The following is a 21,502-nucleotide window of genomic DNA, read 5'->3' as shown; positions in this document are numbered from 1 at the left end:
TCACATCAACTTCCAATTTAAGTCTATGAAAAAATACAAATTTGAAATCGATTACTTCAAAACTGCAAAAATAACAATCTTTTACTCAAATTTGAAAATCAACTTCACAAACTGATCAGAAATGAGTCAGGGAAACTATCAGGATGGGGAAATGGTAATTGTTTTAGAAAACTTCCAAAAATTACCTTTCGGATCATTACATTTCAAGTAAAATATAAGTGTTCTCTCTCATCAATTTAAGCTTATAGATAGAATTGTTGCAAAATTCAACAAACTTTGATAAATTATGTCTAAAGCATGCACCGAATGTTTTAAGTGTGTTTTTTCTATTGGATTGTACTCTCCTAGTTCCGTTTTACTTGCTTCGTATGCATTTTGCATTCCTTTAAAAAAGTTATTAATTAACTTTTTGTTTTATTAAGTTACTCTTACTTCTTGTGTTTACTGTACTTGTCACAGTTTTACTTGGCACACTCATTAAGAAAATATTTATGATATAGGTATTTTATCAAATAACCCCCATATAAAATGACGTCTTAAAAAAATGATTTGGAAAATAAGTATCTAATGTTGAGTTAAAACATGGAAAAAATTATTGTTTTTTCTTGATATATCAAAAGTGACAAGTAAGAGTGAATGGAGGCAGTATTAACTATTCTTTGAAAATTAAATTTGACTACTAGTACTCCAATAAATTTGTGAAATAGTCACTTAAAGATAAGGGTAAAATTAGAAGTATAATTTGTTGTCTCTTGGTTTACTAAAATGGACAAGTAACAAGAAATTTTTTATTCCCACTCTGTTCCTAATTACTTGTCCACTTTTTGTTTTTTAGTTGTCCCTAATTACTTGTCCCATTTTGATAAACCAAGAAAGGACATTTTTTTTTACCTATTATACCATCAATTAATTATTTTGAAAAAGGTAGAACTTCTTGAAAATCTTAAATTTTTAGTTCACCTACTTGATAATTAATGCGGGTAATATGGTAAACTCACTATGTCAATTATTGTTTGCTTAATAGGTGTGTCAATTGAAAAGTTGACAAATAATTAGGGACTGAAGGAGTAGTTAGCATAATGTAAAAAGTAAAGGGAAGGGAGGAAGTACTATATAAAAGCTTGCATACATAAAAAACATGAGTATTGACTGACCAAGATTTTATAGTGTGGTGATCATATTTTACTCTTATGATTCAGCTTGAAGTAATAAAATTTGATATATTGATTACTTTACCATAGAAAAGATGTCTGATATTTTTCTTACAATTTTATAGGTTAAGGTGAACCTAACTTTCTTAGTGACTTGTATATGGTGCTACAGATTCATGAAATTGATGCCTAAGTTGTACCCCACTTTTTTGCAGGCATTGGATGAGAAGAGAAAGGGAAAAATATAAATATAAACCTTTACTTTCGCTATAGGTGCATTATTTATGGCCATTGACATTCTCTTTAGTACGAACCAATAAAAAAGTTAACAATAAGCAGCAAGTTTTTGAGCAACTAGGAAGAAAGATACTCTGTTTTTTTTTCCTTTCTAAATTTTGTAGTTGTAAACTTGTAACTCTATACGGTGCTTATCTTTGCACAATGTGTTGTATCATTGTATTATATTTGCCCCTTTGTCGTGAATTGTATCCGTTGTTGTACTTGTGAGAAATCAAAATCAGTGGCTGGTTGATTTTATTAATTAATTAAATCAATCATATCAAAATCAATAGTTGTGCTAATATCTTTTGTCAAAGTTACTAATGAATGTTTAATGTGAGGGCATTGTTGAATTTATACAACCATGTAGATTTGAAAATTTTCACCCATCATGAGCACTCAAGAGGCTCTATGCTATTGATTCCAAGAAAATATGATTATGTTGTTCTCCTGTATAAGTGGTCATCTGGTGAAGACAAACTAACTAATGCCTGAGTTGAAATTCTGGTATTTTTCCTTGTAATGATTTTATGATTAATAAAGGTTAGGAAGAGTTCCTGTAAAGCGTTTGTTCATTGTTCAAGTTTGTTGTCTTTAAGTCTTTCTATACTTGGTAAAAAACGTGAGTGAAATAGGCTGAGTGACACTATGCGGCAGAAAACAGATGGACAAATGGAAAGGATTAATCACTTGTTGAAAGAATATTTGAGGCCCTACGTGTCAGCAAGTCAACAGAATTGGGTTGCATTGTTAGATATTATGCAGTTTTGTTACAATCTGCACAAGTCGTCTGCAATAAAAATGAGCCCTTTTGAAATCGTTTTAGGCAAATAGGAGTGCAACATTCAAAGAGTACATACCATTTGATTAAACTAAACTTTTGTAGACACAGTTGTACTGGTGAATAGTCTATGAATTTGTGGAGGTGGGGTGGTCTACCTACATGATTTGTTCACTTTGCATGTTGGGAAAAGTGACAAAGCATGTCTTAAAGTCGCTCGGGTTGACTTAAGATAGATGACTTAAGATAATTTGAATTGGGGTCAATTTTAACACATTCAAGCGTTAATTCATTTTAAAAGAACCATCAATTAAATTCAATTTCTACCCATTTAAAAATCTTTATTTGCAATGATGTAATGTATGTTCATATAATGAATATATGAATTGCTATCTACTTTAAAACTTATCTATTTAAAATTCAATTGTGGCTATAAAATTTAAACAAAAATATATTAAATTATTGAAATTAAGCTAGTCCAGTTCGGCTGGTGAGGATGCAACTCATTTTAAAGCTCATTTGAGCCCAAAATAAGTATGGATGTGTCAAAACTCAACCTGATTTTGTATTTCAATCCATTTTAGTATCTTTAATTTCAATCCAATCATTTCATTTGACGCCCCTAATATCGGATCATATTTGTATTGCTTTGTTTCGCAAATGAAATGAGTTATTAATGTCATGGTTCCCCTAAGCATGGTGTAGAGCATTTGTGGAGTGAAAAAGAAAAGCATAAAAGAAATACTTGACTACTATGATCTAATATATATATATATATATATATATATATATATTATCTACGTTAGAAAAGTAGTTCACTTATGACTCATCTTGTATATCGTATAGCGGTAAAGAATTCAGGTTTTTGTTTTAAAAAATGTGTGGTTTTGAGACTCCGAAGCCTAAAGTTGCATATTTTTAATCAAAATTTCCAAAAAGATAACAAAAATTAGAAAGAAACCAAAATGGGTAAAGGTGTTGGGTGCACCACGCCTAACAATAGAAAGTTGACGACATGTTAACAATTTTATTATAAGGGGTGTGTGATCACACCTTTTTAGGAGTTGGAGCACCCACGCCTTCCCCTTAATTCATCCTTTCCACTCACCCCATTTGAACTTCGAATATATTAAGCAATAATTTCAAAATAAGGCGTCAAAAATCTAATAGCTTCTAGAATACCACTATAAGTATTGGAGTAATACAATAACGGTCGAAAAAAACATAAATATATAAAAGATAGAAAGGAGTTTGGAGCCAGTTATCTCAAACACTCCAATAAAGAGCCAGTTATCTCAAACACTCCAATAAAGATCCAACAAACTGTAACTCACCTACTAATTACTATAGCCACTTAAAACAAAACCTGCTCTTAAAAGGTGTAATAAAGTGAGTATGAAAAATGTGTACTCAACAATATCGACTAACCTAACCTTATCAATATAACTAGTGAAAAAGGTTGCGCGAAAGCTGTTACGAGATATCTCAATAAATTTACAAAATAATTTTTATACGTGAAAATTGAAAATATATTTAATTTTAACTCTTCATTCATTTTATTTAACATTTAATGATTCTATAATTTCCTCAAAAATTTCAAAAACCTAAAACTTAATTTCTATAAAATCTTTATATAATAGTATAGCTAGAAATAAAAGAGGTGAGGTCACCGGCATTAATATTTCTCCTTTTTATTGTCTTTTTATCTCATTTTAGATATACAAACTAAACAAATTTATGAGGAAAAAAAATATTCAATGCAAGCACTAAAATAGTATTTACTGGACTTTATAGTAATATATAAATGCTATTAACTACTTTTGGTATATATTCTTAACTCACCATATCTATTCAATTTAAATAAAAAAAATTCATAATTCTACTTACAAAATTAATATGAAAATTTCAAGTCACTTTGATTGTTATAGTATGATTTTTATACGTGAAACATCCCACAAGTTTCAAAATGAATGAGTTAACTAACCTATTAAAAGTTAATTATGTTTTTATTTCTTATAAATAAATATACGTTATTCAAAATTTAATTATCAAAATATCAATAAAAATGTTATCATTTGTGCATCTTATTATTAACTGTACTTGATAAAATTAATTAAAATTTAAAAATATGTTTTTGAAGTTAATAGATTTACAAATTACTTAAAAGATTTGTATTTAAGAGATAGAGAGAGTGGACGAATAATTTAAAGTAACTAATTTAGGGTATATCGATTTAGTACTTACAAATTTTTAAACTCCCAAAGTTAAAACCAAACAAAAAAGAGCACTTACAAAATGCATATATATTTATTACATTATACCTAATAAAAGAGAAAAAGTTGTTGAGTATGCAAATTCAATTTTTAAAATTGAGAAATTAGATCATATGTTACATCCATCGGAGAATATTCTATCAAATAAGTCACATCACATATATGACGTCTTTTAATTTACTCAATTGACCTGCTCTTAGATCAACCTATTCTTAAATTAGCTTATATATTTTCATGCTTCATACTCTGCATAAATAACATAAGTTAATTATTGAAATATTCTTTTTGTTATTATAGATTTAGTTTAGATAGAAGGGAATTAATGATTTTTCATGTTTGTACATACAAATTGAATTCTATAAATGAATTTAATAAAAAATAAGAATACTTTCATAAGAATTAACTTTAGAAATATGAGTTTGTATTAACATCCAGTTATCAAAGAACTTAGAAATTATCACAAATTTAAGTGCAGTCTCAATTTTGTAATAAAAAATAATAAATAAAAATTAATTCCACAAGATAAGAAATGACGACTTATCAAAAAGTTAGAATAAAATAAAATAAAAAATAATTGTGTCTTATATGCTCTAATATTCTTATACCTTTTATAATTTCATAATAAAAACAAGAATATAAATAAAATAAAAGTTTCACCTAGAAAAAGAACTTCGAAAATGAGGAGAAAAGAGTTTTTTAGTTTCTCTTATATTCTTACTTAAAAGAAAAGTTTTTGGCTTGTTCATCAAAGATACACTTTTGCTTACATTTTGTACCTAAAAAGGGACATGGAAATGTTATTTCTTAATCCAAATTTTGACCAAAAATATATACTCTAATTAAAAGAAGAGTACAATGTCTACTAATCGATTATCAAAATGTTAGGATATGAAGTTGTCTTTGTGAGGAAGCTCTTTATCCTCAATGTGAAACTTTTAGATGTGTTAAGAAGCTCTTTACCTTAGATGTGAAACTTTTAAATGTGAATTTAAATTTAGTCAAACTAATATAGTGAGTGAAAAATTAAAATAAAATATTAAACCATACATTTTTGTTTTTGATTAGAAGTTTATATTTTCTGTTGATATTATGTTGGTGTGACCATTTTAATATTATACAAATATATTGTACATATTCATATAAGTCTTTGCTAAAATGTATGGCATTTGTGTCTAATTACTCATGGTCAATTAATGACCAGAGGCATAAGGCATATTGCTTTCTGAACGTTGTCAATGGAACGTTGGCATCTGCATGTAGTGTCCTCAACTTTATTTCATTCTTTACTCCATTATTCATGTAACCTATGTAGTTCATAAGATCATTATCTTCACTATTTATTACACTATTATCTTTCTATTTATTGTTAGGAAGACTTTTTCTAGTATAAATAGTGGTGATCTTCATTTAGTTTTACTACACACAAGAGTGCATAAAAGTTATTCAAAAAAGAAAGTTCTTATTAGTTGAAGAGATGTGTTCTTTTTGTAGAGTTTTGGACTCAACTTGTAACACTTCAAAAGTTCATGACTTAGTCTAGAGCCTCACATGATGAACCAAACCTTAAAACAATGTTTCTAATCTAAACTAATGTATTGAAACTAAGTAGGAAGTAGAGCTTAAACGTTATGAGACGACCAAGACGTCCGAAAACTAGTGCATTTGAACTAGTAAACGTCCTTAGGTTTTGTGAAGGTTTGGGAGTATTGTATGAAGTCTAAAACTTGTAAAATCACTTTAAATAGGTAAAATCATGTTTATAGGGTGAAAACGTCCACTGTCTCCAAAATTAAATTCGGAAATCTTGCGATAACAGCTCCGTGATGCGAACTTATTTCCCGATGAAAATCTGAAATTTAGAAATCGAGTTTGACTTTACTAGAAGGTCAAATTAAGTGAGGGGTCTTTTGGGTATTTATGGGAGGGTTACATATTGATTTTCAATCAGTTTTACCTCACATTCACTCACTCAAATCAAATAACCAAATCAAAACCCAAAAGCTCTCACCTCTCTCTACTTTCTCTTTATATTCAACCTCCATTGAAGAAAATCTAATTCCCCAAGTTTCTACTCAAATTTTATCGATTAAGATTTCATAAGGTATGAATTTTTTTACTCTTGAGATCCCTTTCCCCAAGTGGTCATTCAAAGTTGATTTCTAAATTACCCAATTTCAAGGATTTTTCTCTACAAAATGGGTTTTCTTCTAAACTTGAAATTGATGATTGATTATGACGAATTATGATTATCTATGGATAATTAAGTGTAGATTATTGAGTAATTGATGTTTATCAATGGGATTTTTGTGTGGTTCATGTCCTTTCCCGAATTTCCCTAAATCTTGGATCTTGCATATGAATTGACGGGAATTGATGAATGTATTGATTGTTAGACTTGTTTTAACTATTGTAGTTCATTAATGGATTGTCTAGGGTGATGTATTGTTGGGATTGGATCTATGTCTTGAAGAATTCATGATTGAACCCTTTTCCCTAACCCTAGCTATGAATTGGACTTGTACATGATTAGGGTTGTTATAATTGATTATGATATTGTTAAATTCACGATATTATGATGATGAGTGGATCATTGCATAATTGTGATGAATTGAGGGTATGATCTTGAAGAAGGTCTTGGAAGCTATTGGTAAGACTTCTTGTGACTATGAGCTCTCTACTTCAATAATGATGGTGTATTCTTGATGATGATATTCAATTGAAGTATTATATGTGATTAGATTAACGAAATGATGATATGATGAATGTGATGAAATGTCTAGACTATGTGGATTGTGAGATCATGTTAATGGTTGATGATACAATGTTGAATATGAATCACTTATGATATGACTATGATATGTTGATCTCACGAATGAAGGGTTGTTATGAAAGGAAATTCTCATGCAATACCTAATGATCTAATGACTATGAATATACAAGGTGTTAGTATCCTATGGCCTATACTAAGATATGATGATTCAGAAAGGCTTAAAGACATTTCAAAAAGGGACTTTAGCTTAACACCGAGTAAACTTGACAATGAGAGGTGTTGACTCCCTTAAAGGGAGATTCACCCTATAGTTCCACATGAGGTGTTGAGTCCCCTTGGAGGGAGATTCACCCTATGGTTTCTCATTATATGAGGAATCCAATGTTAATGGGCGTGTAGATGGTTCTAGATATATATCCTAGTTCCTTAAGTATGTTGTCCCCATAGGAAGACTAGCTAGTGGATCCACCTAGAAATCTATGTTCATGTTTTAGTTCTACCTTGACAAGTAGAGCACCTTCTTTCGGTGTAGGATTTCATCACACCGAATTCTATGTTTAGCTCACATGGTCTATGTCAATTAAGACAATTATTTTCAACAGTAAAAATGAATGAATGAAGTTGAACACTAACTAGGGTGACTTAAGGGGTTTTAGTTAGTAAAGTTAGGGATATGGGACTCTATCTATACATTTCACAAGTTTTCCTTGACAGAAATCCTAGGAGGTTGTTCCTATAATATTATGCTCTTACGATATCATGAAATGTATAAATGCTCGTTCTATATGATATTGCTCTTATATGATGTTGGTTACATTGATGAATATGATAATGGTGTAATATTCTACATATGGATATGTTTACACATGATTATTATGTTATATAAAGCAAGGAATAACTTATAATTCCTGTTCTTGTTTACTTAATTATATGGAGTTATGATGCTTCACATTAGCATTGCACTTGTAGGCTTGGGATGGGGTTACTGGTAAGGGTCTTGTATGTTGATGATATGAACTAATGAACATGATATATTAATATGATTTTATGATGATGTTGTCCCTGTTTATAAATATGTCTTATGTTGTTGTGATACTTGTCCTGTATATGCTCTTTTGTGAGTGCGTAAAGGCTTTTCAAATGACTTAGCATATTTCTAAAGAAATGGTCCTTTTTATGCATGTCTTCTAATGGTTTATTTGCATGTATCCATACATTGTACAAGTGGTTTTACTAAACCATATTCTTTTTCTTTTCCCAAATAATGTAGGTTCGGGCCGTTGAAGTACTTTGAGACTAATTGCAAGAAGACTTGGACACTTTTCTCCAAGTTATTCGTAGGTAGTCAATGTTCAGAGATGTTACTATTTCTCTATTCTATCTATGAAGTTGTTATGTCTAAGACACTATTTCATTCCTTCATTATTTGAGATCATTTATGTAAGCCTATAATGGCATATTGAATTTCTAACGGTTATGTCCAATGTTCTACTCCTTTTAGGTGGTTTAATGTGAGACGATGTTATCAAAATAATTTTTATGTATTGATTATGTTGTCTAAACGAGAAGTCTATGTAAGCTTCACTAAGCGAGGAGTCTATGTAAACTCCATATATGATATGTGAGAGGTCTATGTATATCTCACTATGTAAAAGTTTTAAATTTTTCGCATTTGACCTATGATATGTTATAACGAATGCTAAGGGCTTGTCCAAGACCTCTTTGAAGACGACGATGTCGGTTACGCCTAGGGGTGCTCCTCGATCGTGACACAACTCTTGTCCAGAGTTGTTGAGTTATATTTTGTGATTAGGTTGTTGTATTATGAAGGGAACAAGTCAAGAGGACTACTGTTGGAGCCGTGAAAAACATTTGCTGCAGTGGGCTTGAATCTCTTTGAAGAGAGTGAGATATCCGCTTCTCAGCCTTAGATTTTACTTCTTCACTTTTATTTTCAATTGTAATCTTGTAATTTTATTATCTTGTAATAAGTTTTTCACTAACAATTTTAAAGAGAATCAGAATGACTACAGTTGAAAAAACCTGGGATGTCAAGATGGGAGAACTTAACAAGCCATTTCGGTTCAATGGCAACCATTTCAAAAGATGGAAGGGTAAAATACTTTTCTACTTAAGTCTTCTCAATGTTTCTTATGTGTTAACTGAGAAGAATCCTAATAAAATTGATGACACCTCCATGGATGAGGATGAACTTATTTCTCATCATGAAAAAGTGGAAAAGTACAATGGTGAAGAACATTGTGTAAATTTAATTACTTCAAATAATTCTACTCTTATAGCTCAAAAAAATACTTCTTTGAAGCCTAAGAAGAAAGAATGTAAGAAAAATAATGGTGAAAATAACCAAGCACAAAATCAACAAGTTGAGGTTAAGGGAATATGCTTTGTTGTGGCAAGAGTGGACATATTGCTTGAATTTACAGATTCCGAATGTGGTTCTAACCCTTAGACAAACGTTGTCGAAGAACCTTTTGTGACGGTGATTACTAACATTAACATGGTTGAAAGTGTTGATGGATGGTGGGTTGATTTTGGTGCACACAGTCATGTCTATTATGACAAAGACTGATTTAAAAAATATAATTATTTTGAGGATCCCAAAACCATCATGCTTGGTGATTCTCATAAAATCAAGTGCTTGGAACGGGAGATATCAAATTGTGTTTTACTTCTGGAAGGGTATTAACTTTGGAATATGTACTCTATACTCCTTCCATGAGAAAAAAATTTTTATGTGTAATTTTCTTCTTAATAAAACAGGCTTTAAACAAATTATTGAATCTGATCAATATGTAATTGTGAAGAAGGATATTTTTGTGGGAAAGGGGTATGCTTGTGATGGGATGTTCAAATTGAATGTATAAGTGATAAAACTTCTACTTCTATTTAGATGCTTTCTTCTACTAATTTTTGGCATGCTCATTTGTTTCATAGTAATGATAGTTATATTGGAACAATGAGTAGTTTAAGATTAATCTCAACGATTAAAACGAATTTGAAAAGTGTGAGACATGTAGTAAAGCCAAAATCACTAAAAGGTCTCATTCTGTAACGACCTGTTTAGTCGTTTTGAGCAGCAGATTTTATTTCTGGAAAAACTGGATGAGACGATGGATCCCACGACGGACCGTCTTGGGCACGACGGACCGTCATGGGCACGACGGACCGTCGAGGGGGTCTCGTTCCAAAACACTTAGAATTCTGAAAATTTGGGTACTGAAATCGACTCTCTGAATTTCGTAACGGAATGGCAGGACGAACCGTCGTGGGCACGACGGACCGTCACAGACCCTTTAATGAAATGGAGTCTCTGAACTGTGTGACGGAGCAGCAGGACGGACCGTCGCAGGCACGACGGGCCGTCACAGGCTGCGTAATCCCAGGCTGGGTCGGATTTCTGTAATTATTTTAAGGGGCGTTTTGGACTCTTCCGGCTTTTAATTATAAAGTTAGTGGTTTAGTATTAATAACTCAATTACTTGGGGGTTAAAAGAGGTAGCCCTGAGTTAATTAGTGGGTTACTATTGCCATCTTTTATACTCAATTATATGCTAATTAGGGTAAAAGAAAGAGGGTTTGGAATAAGAAAAATAGAAAGAACAAAGAGAGAGAGAGAGTCGAACAAGAAAGAGGAGAAACGAGAAGAAGAACAAAGGTTTGGGAAATTGCTTGCTTGATCAAAATTCTTCGGTGGAGGTAGGTTATGGTTTTTATGCTTTTCATAGTAAACTCTTAATAGCGAATGATATGTATTGGGTAGTATTGTAAAACCCTTCTATATGCTTAATTGTGTGTTTGCATGATGTGATGATATAATTGTGATGAAATAAGCATGATGAAGCTATTGAATCTAAATCTTGAAAACCTCTTGTTAATGATGATGCCTTGGTATAAAAAAAGGCTTGATGAACTAAAGTAATGACATTGATGATGCCTTAGTATAAGAGAAGGCTTGATGAACTAAAGTAATGAGATTGATGATGCCTTGGTATAAAAGAAGGATTGATGAATTAACAGATGAGATTAGTGGAGCGGGTGTCACGAACCAACACGTAGAATTAGGGGATCGGGTGTCACGAACCGATACGTAGAATTAGGGGATCGGGTGTCACGAACCGATACGTAGAATTAGGGGATCGGGTGTCACGAACCAACACGTAGAATTAGGGGATCGGAGTGTCACGTTCCGACACATAGTAGTAGGGGAGTGGAGTGTCACGTGCCGACACAAGAGGAATAAAGATAATGAATCTTGAAATTATGTTAATAAATTCGAATGAAAAGAACCTATTTCCCAAATGAGTATGATATGGAGGCTTGAGTCCTCATGAGTGTACTTGACGTTATTTATCAATGATTCTTGTACATGTTGATGCTATAGATTGAGTATTGTAGTTGATTTATGATATGATCTGATATATACTATTTTCTATTTTGAGTTGGCCGATGATACCTACTCAGTACTTGTGCCTTGTACTGACCCCTACTTGTATTTGTTTTCTTGATTTAATTGTGGAGTGCAGCAAATGTGCCGTCGTCTTCAACTCAACCGCAACTCTAACCAGTCTTCATTACACCGGATTTTAGGGTGAGCTAATGCTTCTAGCTTGGACTGGATCTTCCTCTTCATGTCTTGATGCCTTGAACTTCCGGCATGGACTAGCTTTTTACTTATTTTAGCTTCTTCGATACTCTTAGATTAGTAATTTGAGGATAGATGTTCTTGTGAAGATGACTTCCAGATTTTGGGGATAATAATAAGTGTTTGAGTTTTTAGAAGTTATTTGATTTATTTTGTTAATGAGTTTTAAGTCTTCCGCAATGTATTTAGTTCATTATGTTTGAAATGATGGGGTTTAGATTGGTTGGTTCGCTCACATAGGAGGATAAATGTGGGTGCCACTCACGGCTCGATTTGGGTCGTGACAAACTTGGTATCAGAGCATTAGGTTCGCTGGTCTCATCACACAAGAACGAGTCTAGTAGAGTCTTAAGGAACGGTAGGGGGACGCCTTTACTTTTCTTTGAGAGTCTATAAGACTTTAGGAAAATTCCATTCTTTCATTCTTTCTTTCGTGCTATTACTTGGATCCAATTGGTATCTAGGTGATACAAATTGGTATCTGACCATCTTCACTCTATTTCGCAGATGGTTAGAACTAGAGCAACAGCCATGCCAACATCAACATCGGCAAGACAAGATGCATCTGAGCTTGCCACTGAGACTGTAGCTAAAAGAGGAGCAGTGGCAAGAGGCCGCGGTAGAGGTCGCGGGAGGACGTCCTCTAGAGGAAGAGGACGAACGCCTGGCCCATCTAGTACTAGGGCGGTGACTCCTCCACCGACTGAGGAAGTAGTAAGAGAAGGGGAGGATGGGGAAGATGAGCAAGTACAGAATGAGGAATTACCACCCCAACCTACCCCAGAGATGATCAATCAGGTTCTTGCTTATCTTAGCGGGTTATCTGATCAAGGCCAAGCTCCACCTCAGGTTCCGGAGGTACAACATGCGACTACTGTGGCTCCCCGCATGGATGCCTCATTGGAAATAGGCACGTTTCCTCGTCTGACTACAGGACCTATAATGACAAATGATCAGCATGAACTTTTCAGTAAGTTCTTGAAATTGAAACCTCCAGTCTTCAAGGGTGCTGAATCTGAGGATGCCTACAATTTTCTGGTTGACTGTCATGAGCTACTACACAAGATGGGTATAGTAGAACGGTTTGGTGTTGAGTTTGTGACTTATCAGTTTCAAGGGAACGCCAAAATGTGGTGGCGGTCACATGTTGAGTGTCAACCAACAGAGGCACCACCTATGACTTGGGCATCATTCTCTAGCTTGTTTATGGAGAAGTATATTTCCCGGACTTTGAGGGATAGGAAAAGAGATGAATTCTTGAGCCTAGAGCAAGGTAGGATGTCGGTTACGGCATATGAGGCAATGTTTCGTGCCTTATCCAGGTATGCCACCCAACTTTGTTTCAGTCCACAAGAGCGGATTCGCCGTTTTGTGAAGGGGTTGAGGTCAGAATTGCGGATTTCAGCCTTACAGGTAGCGGCTACGGCAAAATCCTTTCAAGAAGTGGTAGACTTCGTGATAGAGGTGGAAGGAGTGAAGCCAAATGACTTCACCATGGCATCGACATCAAAAAGGTTTCGAAAGGGAGGTGAGTTTAATGGTTCTTACTCTAGAGGACAGGGTTTAGGAGGTTAATCAGTCCGACCAATTCAGTCTTCACTACAGACTGTAGTTGGGGGTCCACCTCAGACCAGTCAACACTTCTCTGAGAGACCTATGCTTGACTCCAGGGAGTGTTATGGATGTGAGGAGACTGGACATATTAGGAGGAATTGTCCAAAACAGAGTTATAGACCCCCAATAGCTAGAGGTAGAGACGGTCATGGTAGAGGCCGTTATTCTGGAGAACGCGGTGGCCGAGGTAATGGTGGTTACCTAAACGGTCGGGGTAACGGGCAAACTAGAGCCACTACAGCACAACATGGTAGGGGCAACGGGCAGACAGGTGATAGGGCCCATTGTTATGCTTTTCCTGGGCGGTCGGAAGCGGAGACATCAGATGCTGTTATCACAGGTAATATTTTGGTTTGTGATTGTATGACTTCTGTATTGTTTGATCCTGAATCCACATTTTCTTATGTATCTTCCTCATTTGCTAATGGTCTTAATTTACATTGTGAATTGCTTGACATGCCTATTCGTGTTTCTACTCCGGTGGGTGAGTCTGTGATAGTTGAAAAAGTATATAGGTCTGGTCCGGTGACTTTTGTGGGGAGCAATACTTATGTAGACTTGGTTATCTTAGAAATGGTTGATTTTGATGTAATTCTGGGTATGACTTGGCTTTCTCTGAATTTTGCGATCTTGGATTGTAATGCTAAAATTGTGACGTTAGCCAAGCCTGGGGCAGATCCGTTAGTGTGGGAGGGCGACTACACTTCCACTCCGGTTCGTATCTTCTCCTTTCTTCGTGCTAAGAGAATGGTTAGTAAGGGGTGTTTAGCTTTCTTGGCACATCTCAGGGATGACACTACCCAGGTACCTTCAATCGAGTAGGTTTTGATAGTTCGTGAGTTTCTAGATGTGTTTCCCGCAGACCTTCCTGGTATGCCACCGGATAGAGATATTGACTTCTGCATTGATCTTGAACCGGGTACTCGCCCCATTTCTATACCCCCTTATAGAATGGCTCCTGCGGAGTTGAGAGAGTTAAAGGCTCAACTTTAAGAATTGTTAGGAAAGGGCTTCATTAGGCCAAGTGCATCTCCTTGGGGTGCTCCGGTGTTATTTGTGAAGAAGAAGGATGGGAGTTTTCGGATGTGCATAGACTACCGGCAGTTGAACAAGGTAACTGTTAAGAACAAGTATCCTCTTCCTCGCATTGATGACTTATTCGATCAGTTACAAGGTGCTTGTACCTTCTCAAAAATTGATTTGAGGTCCGGTTACCATCAATTGAAAATACGGGCAACGGATGTGCCCAAGACTGCTTTCCGGACCAGGTATGGACATTATGAGTTCTTAGTGATGTCTTTTGGGCTTATGAATGCCCCTGCTGCTTTCATGAGCTTGATGAATGGGATTTTTAAGCCGTATTTGGACCTCTTTGTGATCGTATTTATTTATGATATACTGATATGCTCCAAGAGTAAGAAGGAACATGAGGAGCATTTGAGAATTGTGTTGGAAATGTTGAAGGAGAAAAAGCTTTATGCCAAATTCTCCAAGTGTGAGTTTTGGCTAGATTCAGTGTCCTTCTTGGGACACGTGGTTTCTAAGGATGGAGTGATGGTGGATCCATCTAAGATTGAAACAGTGAGGAGTTGGGTAAGACCTACTAATGTGTCAGAAGTAAGGAGCTTTGTTGGTTTAGCTAGCTACTACCGCCGATTTGTCAAGGGGTTCTCTTCTATTGCTTCCCAATTGACAAGCTTGACTAAACAGAATGTTCCATTCGTATGGTCGGACGAGTGTGAAGAAAGCTTTCAGAAGCTCAAGACTTTGTTGACTACTGCACCAATTCTCACCTTGCCCGTGGAAGGTAAGAATTTCATTGTCTATTGTGATGCATCCTATTCGGGTTTAGGTGCAGTACTAATGCAAGAGAAGAATGTAATTGCTTATGCTTCGAGGCAATTAAAGGTGCATGAACGTAACTATCCGACCCATGATTTGGAGTTGGCTGCGGTAGTGTTTGCATTAAAGCAATGGAGACATTATTTATATGGGGTTAAGTGTAAAGTCTACACGGATCATCGTAGCCTAGAGTACGCCTTTACTCAGAAAGATTTGAACTTGAGACAGAGGAGATGGATGGAACTACTGAAGGACTACGACATCACTATTTTGTATCATCCGGGAAAGGCTAATGTTGTGGCAGACGCCTTAAGTAGAAAAGCGGGGAGTATGGGTAGTTTAGCCCACTTACAAGTTTCTAGGCGCCCATTGGCTAGAGAGATTCAGACTCTGGCTAACGACTTTATGAGGTTAGAAGTAAATGAGAAGGGAGGATTTCTGGCCAGTGTGGAGGCGAGATCTTCTTTTCTTGACAAGATCAAGGGAAAACAGTTCGACGATGAGAAACTAAGCGGAATTCGGGATATGGTGTTGCGAGGAGAGGCTAAAGAAGCAATAATGGATGAAGAAGGTGTTTTGAGAATTAAGGGAAGGGTATGTGTGCCCCGTGTATACATCCTGGTGCAACCAAGATGTACCGTGACCTAAAGCAACACTTTTGGTGGAGTAGAATGAAGCGCGACATTGTTGATTTCGTTGCCAAATGTCCAAATTGTCAGCAAGTAAAGTATGAACACCAGAGGCCCGGAGGAACACTTCAAAGAATGCCCATTCCTGAATGGAAGTGGGAGAGAATTGCAATGGACTTCGTGGTTGGTCTTCCAAAGACATTGGGTAAGTATGACTCCATTTGGGTAATTGTTGATAGGTTAACTAAGTCTGTTCACTTCATTCCGGTCAAGGTGACTTACAATGCAGAGAAGTTAGCCAAACTTTACATTTCGAAAGTTGTGCGATTGCATGGAGTTCCACTTTCCATTATATCAGATAGAGGTACGCAGTTTACTTCTAAGTTTTGGAAAACATTGCATGCGGAATTGGGTACTAGATTGGACCTTAGTACTGCGTTCCATCCTCAGACCGATGGTCAGTCTGAGCGAACGATTCAAGTGTTGGAGGATATGCTTCATGCATGTGTGATAGACTTTGTTGGTCATTGGGATAACTTCTTACCCTTAGAAGAGTTCTCATACAGCAATAGCTATCACTCAAGTATTGATATGGCCCCATTCGAGGCATTGTATGGGAGAAGATGTAGGTCTCCCATTGGGTGGTTTGATGCATTTGAGGTTAGACCTTGGGGTACTGATCTTCTGAGGGAATCTTTAGATAAAGTAAAATGCATTCAAGAAAAGCTTTTAGCGGCTCAAATTAGGCAGAAAGAATATGCGGATCGAAAGGTTAGAGACATGGAGTTTATGGAGGGTGAGCAAGTCTTGCTGAAGGTGTCGCCCATGAAAGGGGTGATGCGGTTTGGTAAGCGAGGTAAGCTAATCCCAAGGTATATTGGTCTATTTGAAGTTCTGAAGCGCGTGGGGGAGGTATCTTATGAATTAGCCTTGCCCCCAGGACTGTCCGGAGTGCATCCGGTATTCCATGTGTCTATGTTGAAAAGATACCATGGGGATGGAAACTACATTATTCGTTGTAAAACCCTTCTATATGCTTAATTGTGTGTTTGCATGATGCGATGATATAATTGTGATGAAATAAGCATGATGAAGCTATTGAATCTAAATCTTGAAAACCTCTTGTTAATGATGATGCCTTGGTATAAAAGAAGGCTTGATGAACTAAAGTAATGAGATTGATGATGCCTTAGTATAAGAGAAGGCTTGATGAACTAAAGTAATGAGATTGATGATGCCTTGGTATAAAAGAAGGATTGATGAATTAACAGATGAGATTAGTGGAGCGGGTGTCACGAACCAACACGTAGAATTAGGGGATCGGGTGTCACGAACCGACACGTACAATTAGGGAATCGGGTGTCACGAACCGACACGTAGAATTAGGAGATCGGAGTGTCACGTTCCGACACATAGTAGTAGGGGAGCGGAGTGTCACGTGCCGACACAAGAGGAATAAAGATAATGAATCTTGAAATTATGTTAATAAATTCGAATGAAAAGAACCTATTTTCCAAATGAGTATGATATGGATGCTTGAGTCCTTATGAGTGTACTTGACGTTATTTATCAAAGATTCTTGTATATGTTGTTGCTACAGATTGAGTATTGTAGTTGATTTATGATATGATCTGATATATACTATTTTCTATTTTGAGTTGGCCGATTATACCTACTCAGTACTTGTACCTTGTACTGACCCCTACTTGTATTTGTTTTCTTGATTTAATTGTGGAGTGCAGCAAACGTGCCGTCGTCTTCAACTCAACCGCAACTCTAGCCAGTCTTCATTACACCGGATTTCAGGGTGAGCTAATGCTTCTAGCTTGGACTGGATCTTCCTCTTCATGTCTTGATGCCTTGAACTTCCGGCATGGACTAGCTTTTTACTTATTTTAGCTTCTTCGATACTCTTAGATTAGTAATTTGAGGATAGATGTTCTTGTGATGATGACTTCCAGATTTTGGGGATAATAATAAGTGTTTGAGTTTTTAGAAGTTATTTGATTTATTTTGTTAATGAGTTTTAAGTCTTCCGCAATGTATTTAGTTCATTATGTTTGAAATGATGGGGTTTAGATTGGTTGGTTCGCTCACCTAGGAGGATAAATGTGGGTGCCACTCACGGCTCGATTTGGGTCGTGACAAATTCTCAAGTTGAAAGAAAAACTAATTTGTTAGAATTAGTTCATACTGATATTCGTGAACTTGGTGAAATTTTAACTCGTGGAGGTAATATATTTTATCATTTTTATTGATGATTTTACTAAGTTTACATATGTTTAATTCATGAAAAATAAAAGTGATGCTTTTAAAATTTCAAACGTACCTCCATGAGATTTAAAATCATTTTGGAAGAAAAAAAAAGAATTAGTAGTGATAGAGACTGTGAATATGAATCAAATGAGTTTAATTCTTTTGTAGTTCATTGGAATAATTAATGAAACTCCTCCTCCTTATTTTCCTTCATCTAATGGTGTAACGGAAAGAAAAACTAGAACTTTGGTTGAATTGATTAATGTCATGCTTATTGAGTTACATGCATCTTTAAATTTTTGGGTGAAACTATATTGACTGTTTGTTATGTGCTGAATCGTGTGCCTCATAAAAAGTCAAAATTGATACTTTTTGAATTGTGGAAAGGTTACAAGCCATGTTTGGTATATCCAAGAGTTTGTGGGTTGTATAGCCTTTGTGAGGCTAATGGATCCCAAGATTACTTGGGTAAAAAACATACTACTTGTGCTTTTATTGGTTGTGTTTCAAATAGTACAATCTATATATTTTTTAATATTGAAGATAATATTTGTGATAGAATCGGGTGCTGCTATTTTTCATGAAAATAAATATCCTTTTGACCAAAAATAGTGAGGGTCAGAGATTGAATAAAATATTTTGTCACTACCTAGTTCTTCTATCCTACTTTGAAAAATAAAGAAGTTAATGATTTTGAGTTAAAAAGAAGTAAAAGAGCTAGAGTAGAAAAAGATTTTGATCCTGATTTTTATGTGTTTAATCTTGGAGATGATCCTCTCACTTTGAAAGAAGTCTAATCATCATATGATTCTTTTTTTTTTTGGAAAGAGGTCGTATATAATGAAATAGATACTCTAATTTCTTATAAAACTTGGAAGTTAGTTGATTTAGTTGTAAAACAATTGGTTGTAAATGGGTCTTACGGAAAAAATTGAAATCGGATGGATCTATTGATAAATATCAAGCTATATTGGTTGCAAAAGATTTTAAACAACTAGAAGGCCTAGAACTTTTTGATACTTTTTCACCGGTAACAAAAATTACATCCATAAGACTTTTAATGCTACGGATGCAATTTTTTTATTTACAAATTCATCAAATATAGATGTAAAAACTGCTTTTCTAAATGGAGACCTAAATGAGAAAATTATTATGAATCAACCCAAGTATTTCTTTGAAGTACGCCAAGGAAACAAAGTATGTAAACATACTACCTATATAGTTTGAAACATGCACCAAAGCAATGACATGACAAATTTTATTCCTGCATGATTGAAAATAATTTTAAAACAAATGAGTGTTATACATGCATATATCATAAGTCTTGAAATAATTCACATGTGATTATTTGCCTGTATATTGATGATTTATTGATCTTTGGCTCTAACATAAATGTTATTGATAAAGCTAAGAACATTCTTTAGAAGCCATTTTGATAGAAAAAATCTTGGTGAGTCAAATTTTATTCTTGGAATAAAAATAACAAGAACATGTGATTGAATTTTCCTTAATCAGTTACATGGTGGGATTTTTTTTGAAAAGAAATATAACTTTCTTGATTGCAAGCATGTTGCTACTCCTTTTGATTCAAGTGTTCATTTATTTCCTGTTGAAAATAAAAATGATGTAATAAATCAAAGGAAATATGCTAGCATAATCTAAGGTTTGAGATATATGACTGATTACACTAGGCCTGATATTGCATATGCAGTAGGAGTACTTGACAGGTATACAAGCTAGCCAGGTAATGAACATTGACATGTTATTACGAGAGTTATGAGATATTTAATTGGATCAAACAATTGTGATTTGTTCTATAAAAAATATTTTGCTGTATTTGAACACTTTTGTGTTGCAGATAGAAACACTTTATCAGGTAATTCATGTTCTACCATTGGTTATGTCTTTACTTTAGTGTGGTGGTGCTATTTTTTGGCATTCAAAAAAGCAAACTATAATTACTAACTCTATCATGGAGGCTTAGCTCCAACTAGTGAGAAACCAGATTGGTTAAGAAATTCATTATTTCAAATTTCTTATTTTGAAAAATCAATTCCTCCTATTAAAAATCATTTGGATAGCACCGCTGCAATTGGTAGAGTGCAAAATCGTTATTACAATGGTAAATCCACATCTATAAGGATGAAAACAGTAATGTAAGATCATATTTGACAAATGGTACCATTAATGTTAATTATATATAAAATCTTGTGATAATTTTGCAGATCCTCTTACTAAGACCTTAAAGAGAGAAAAAGTCTGTAGCACATTGAGGGAGATGAGATTGAAGCATATAAATCCTCGAGTCATATATGAGAAAACTAAACATGGAAACTATAGATCCTATAACTATTTTCAAAGGAAAAAACTAATCATATGATGACTTGTTGTGAAAAATGCACCATCATTTTTATTTCCCCCCTGTGATGTGAGCATATTGTTTCCTGTAGTAATTTGTGAAGGTTGAATTGATAAAAATCTTAATGAGTATTTGTAGCCTGTATGGGTGGAGTGTTAAGCTTTCAAGGTTTATTCTCAAATGCATTCATGAAATCGTAATAGCACAAGACCTAACGTGCTGGCTTTAAAGCTCATGTCAACACCTTGTTTATTATGTGTGAATGGTAATATTTTATTTCCCTTAAATAGTCATAGTTCAAATCTGAGATCACTATAATTCTGAAGTCAAAATTACCATTTCACTAAATGAAGGTTCAATACAAGATACACTTTCATTATGCATGATAATCTTCCATCAAACTATTATACTCTCTTGTCTAATATTTAAATGTGTGGGAGATTGTTGGTATGACCATTTTAATATTTTACAAATTGTTCCATGTTCACATTGTCACTGCCACACTATCTCTTTTTGCTGAAATTTATGACATTTGTGCCTAATTACTCATGGTCAATTAATGACGAGAGGCATAAGACATATTGCTCTGTGAATTTTGGCGATGGAACGTTGGCATCTGCACGTTAGTGCATTTGTTGCCCTCAATTTTATTTTATTCTTTACTCCACAATTATTTTTGTAAATTATGTAACTTCTAATATTATTATCTTCGCTATTTACTATATCATTATCTTCATATTTATTGCTAGGAAAATTTCTTCTAGTATAAATAGTCATAGTCTTCATTTGGTTTGTAATACATAGTACACAAGAAAATATAAAGTGCATAAAAGTTAGTCAAAAGAGAGTTCTTATTAATTAAAGGGAGGTGCTCTTTTTATGGAG

General features: G+C 34.6%; 1 protein-coding gene and 1 long non-coding RNA gene across 13 annotated transcripts in view; both read left to right on the top strand.

Annotated features, from left to right (window-relative positions):
- The window catches only part of LOC101253835 (uncharacterized), a 44,428-nt gene extending 42,696 nt beyond the window's left edge, over positions 1-1,732 (top strand). For all 12 annotated transcript variants that reach the window (XM_069290582.1, XM_069290584.1, XM_069290575.1 and 9 more), the window contains one exon: positions 1,367-1,732. In XM_069290582.1, the coding sequence (XP_069146683.1) occupies positions 1,367-1,399 (33 nt within the window). In that variant the 3' untranslated portion in view covers positions 1,400-1,732. The remainder of the gene's footprint in view (positions 1-1,366) is intronic.
- A 4,714-nt stretch (positions 1,733-6,446) lies between these two features.
- Positions 6,447-8,816, top strand: LOC138339011 (uncharacterized). The gene is made up of 2 exons (XR_011211979.1): positions 6,447-6,585; positions 8,525-8,816. It is a non-coding gene; the product is annotated as an uncharacterized lncRNA (long non-coding RNA).
- Positions 8,817-21,502: the final 12,686 nt, after the last annotated feature.

This window comes from Solanum lycopersicum, chromosome 10 (assembly GCF_036512215.1).
Source record: "Solanum lycopersicum chromosome 10, SLM_r2.1".
NCBI classification, from domain to species: Eukaryota; Viridiplantae; Streptophyta; class Magnoliopsida; order Solanales; family Solanaceae; genus Solanum; species Solanum lycopersicum.
Note: the sequence above shows the minus strand (reverse complement) of the source record. Positions and strands in the feature narration are given on the sequence as shown.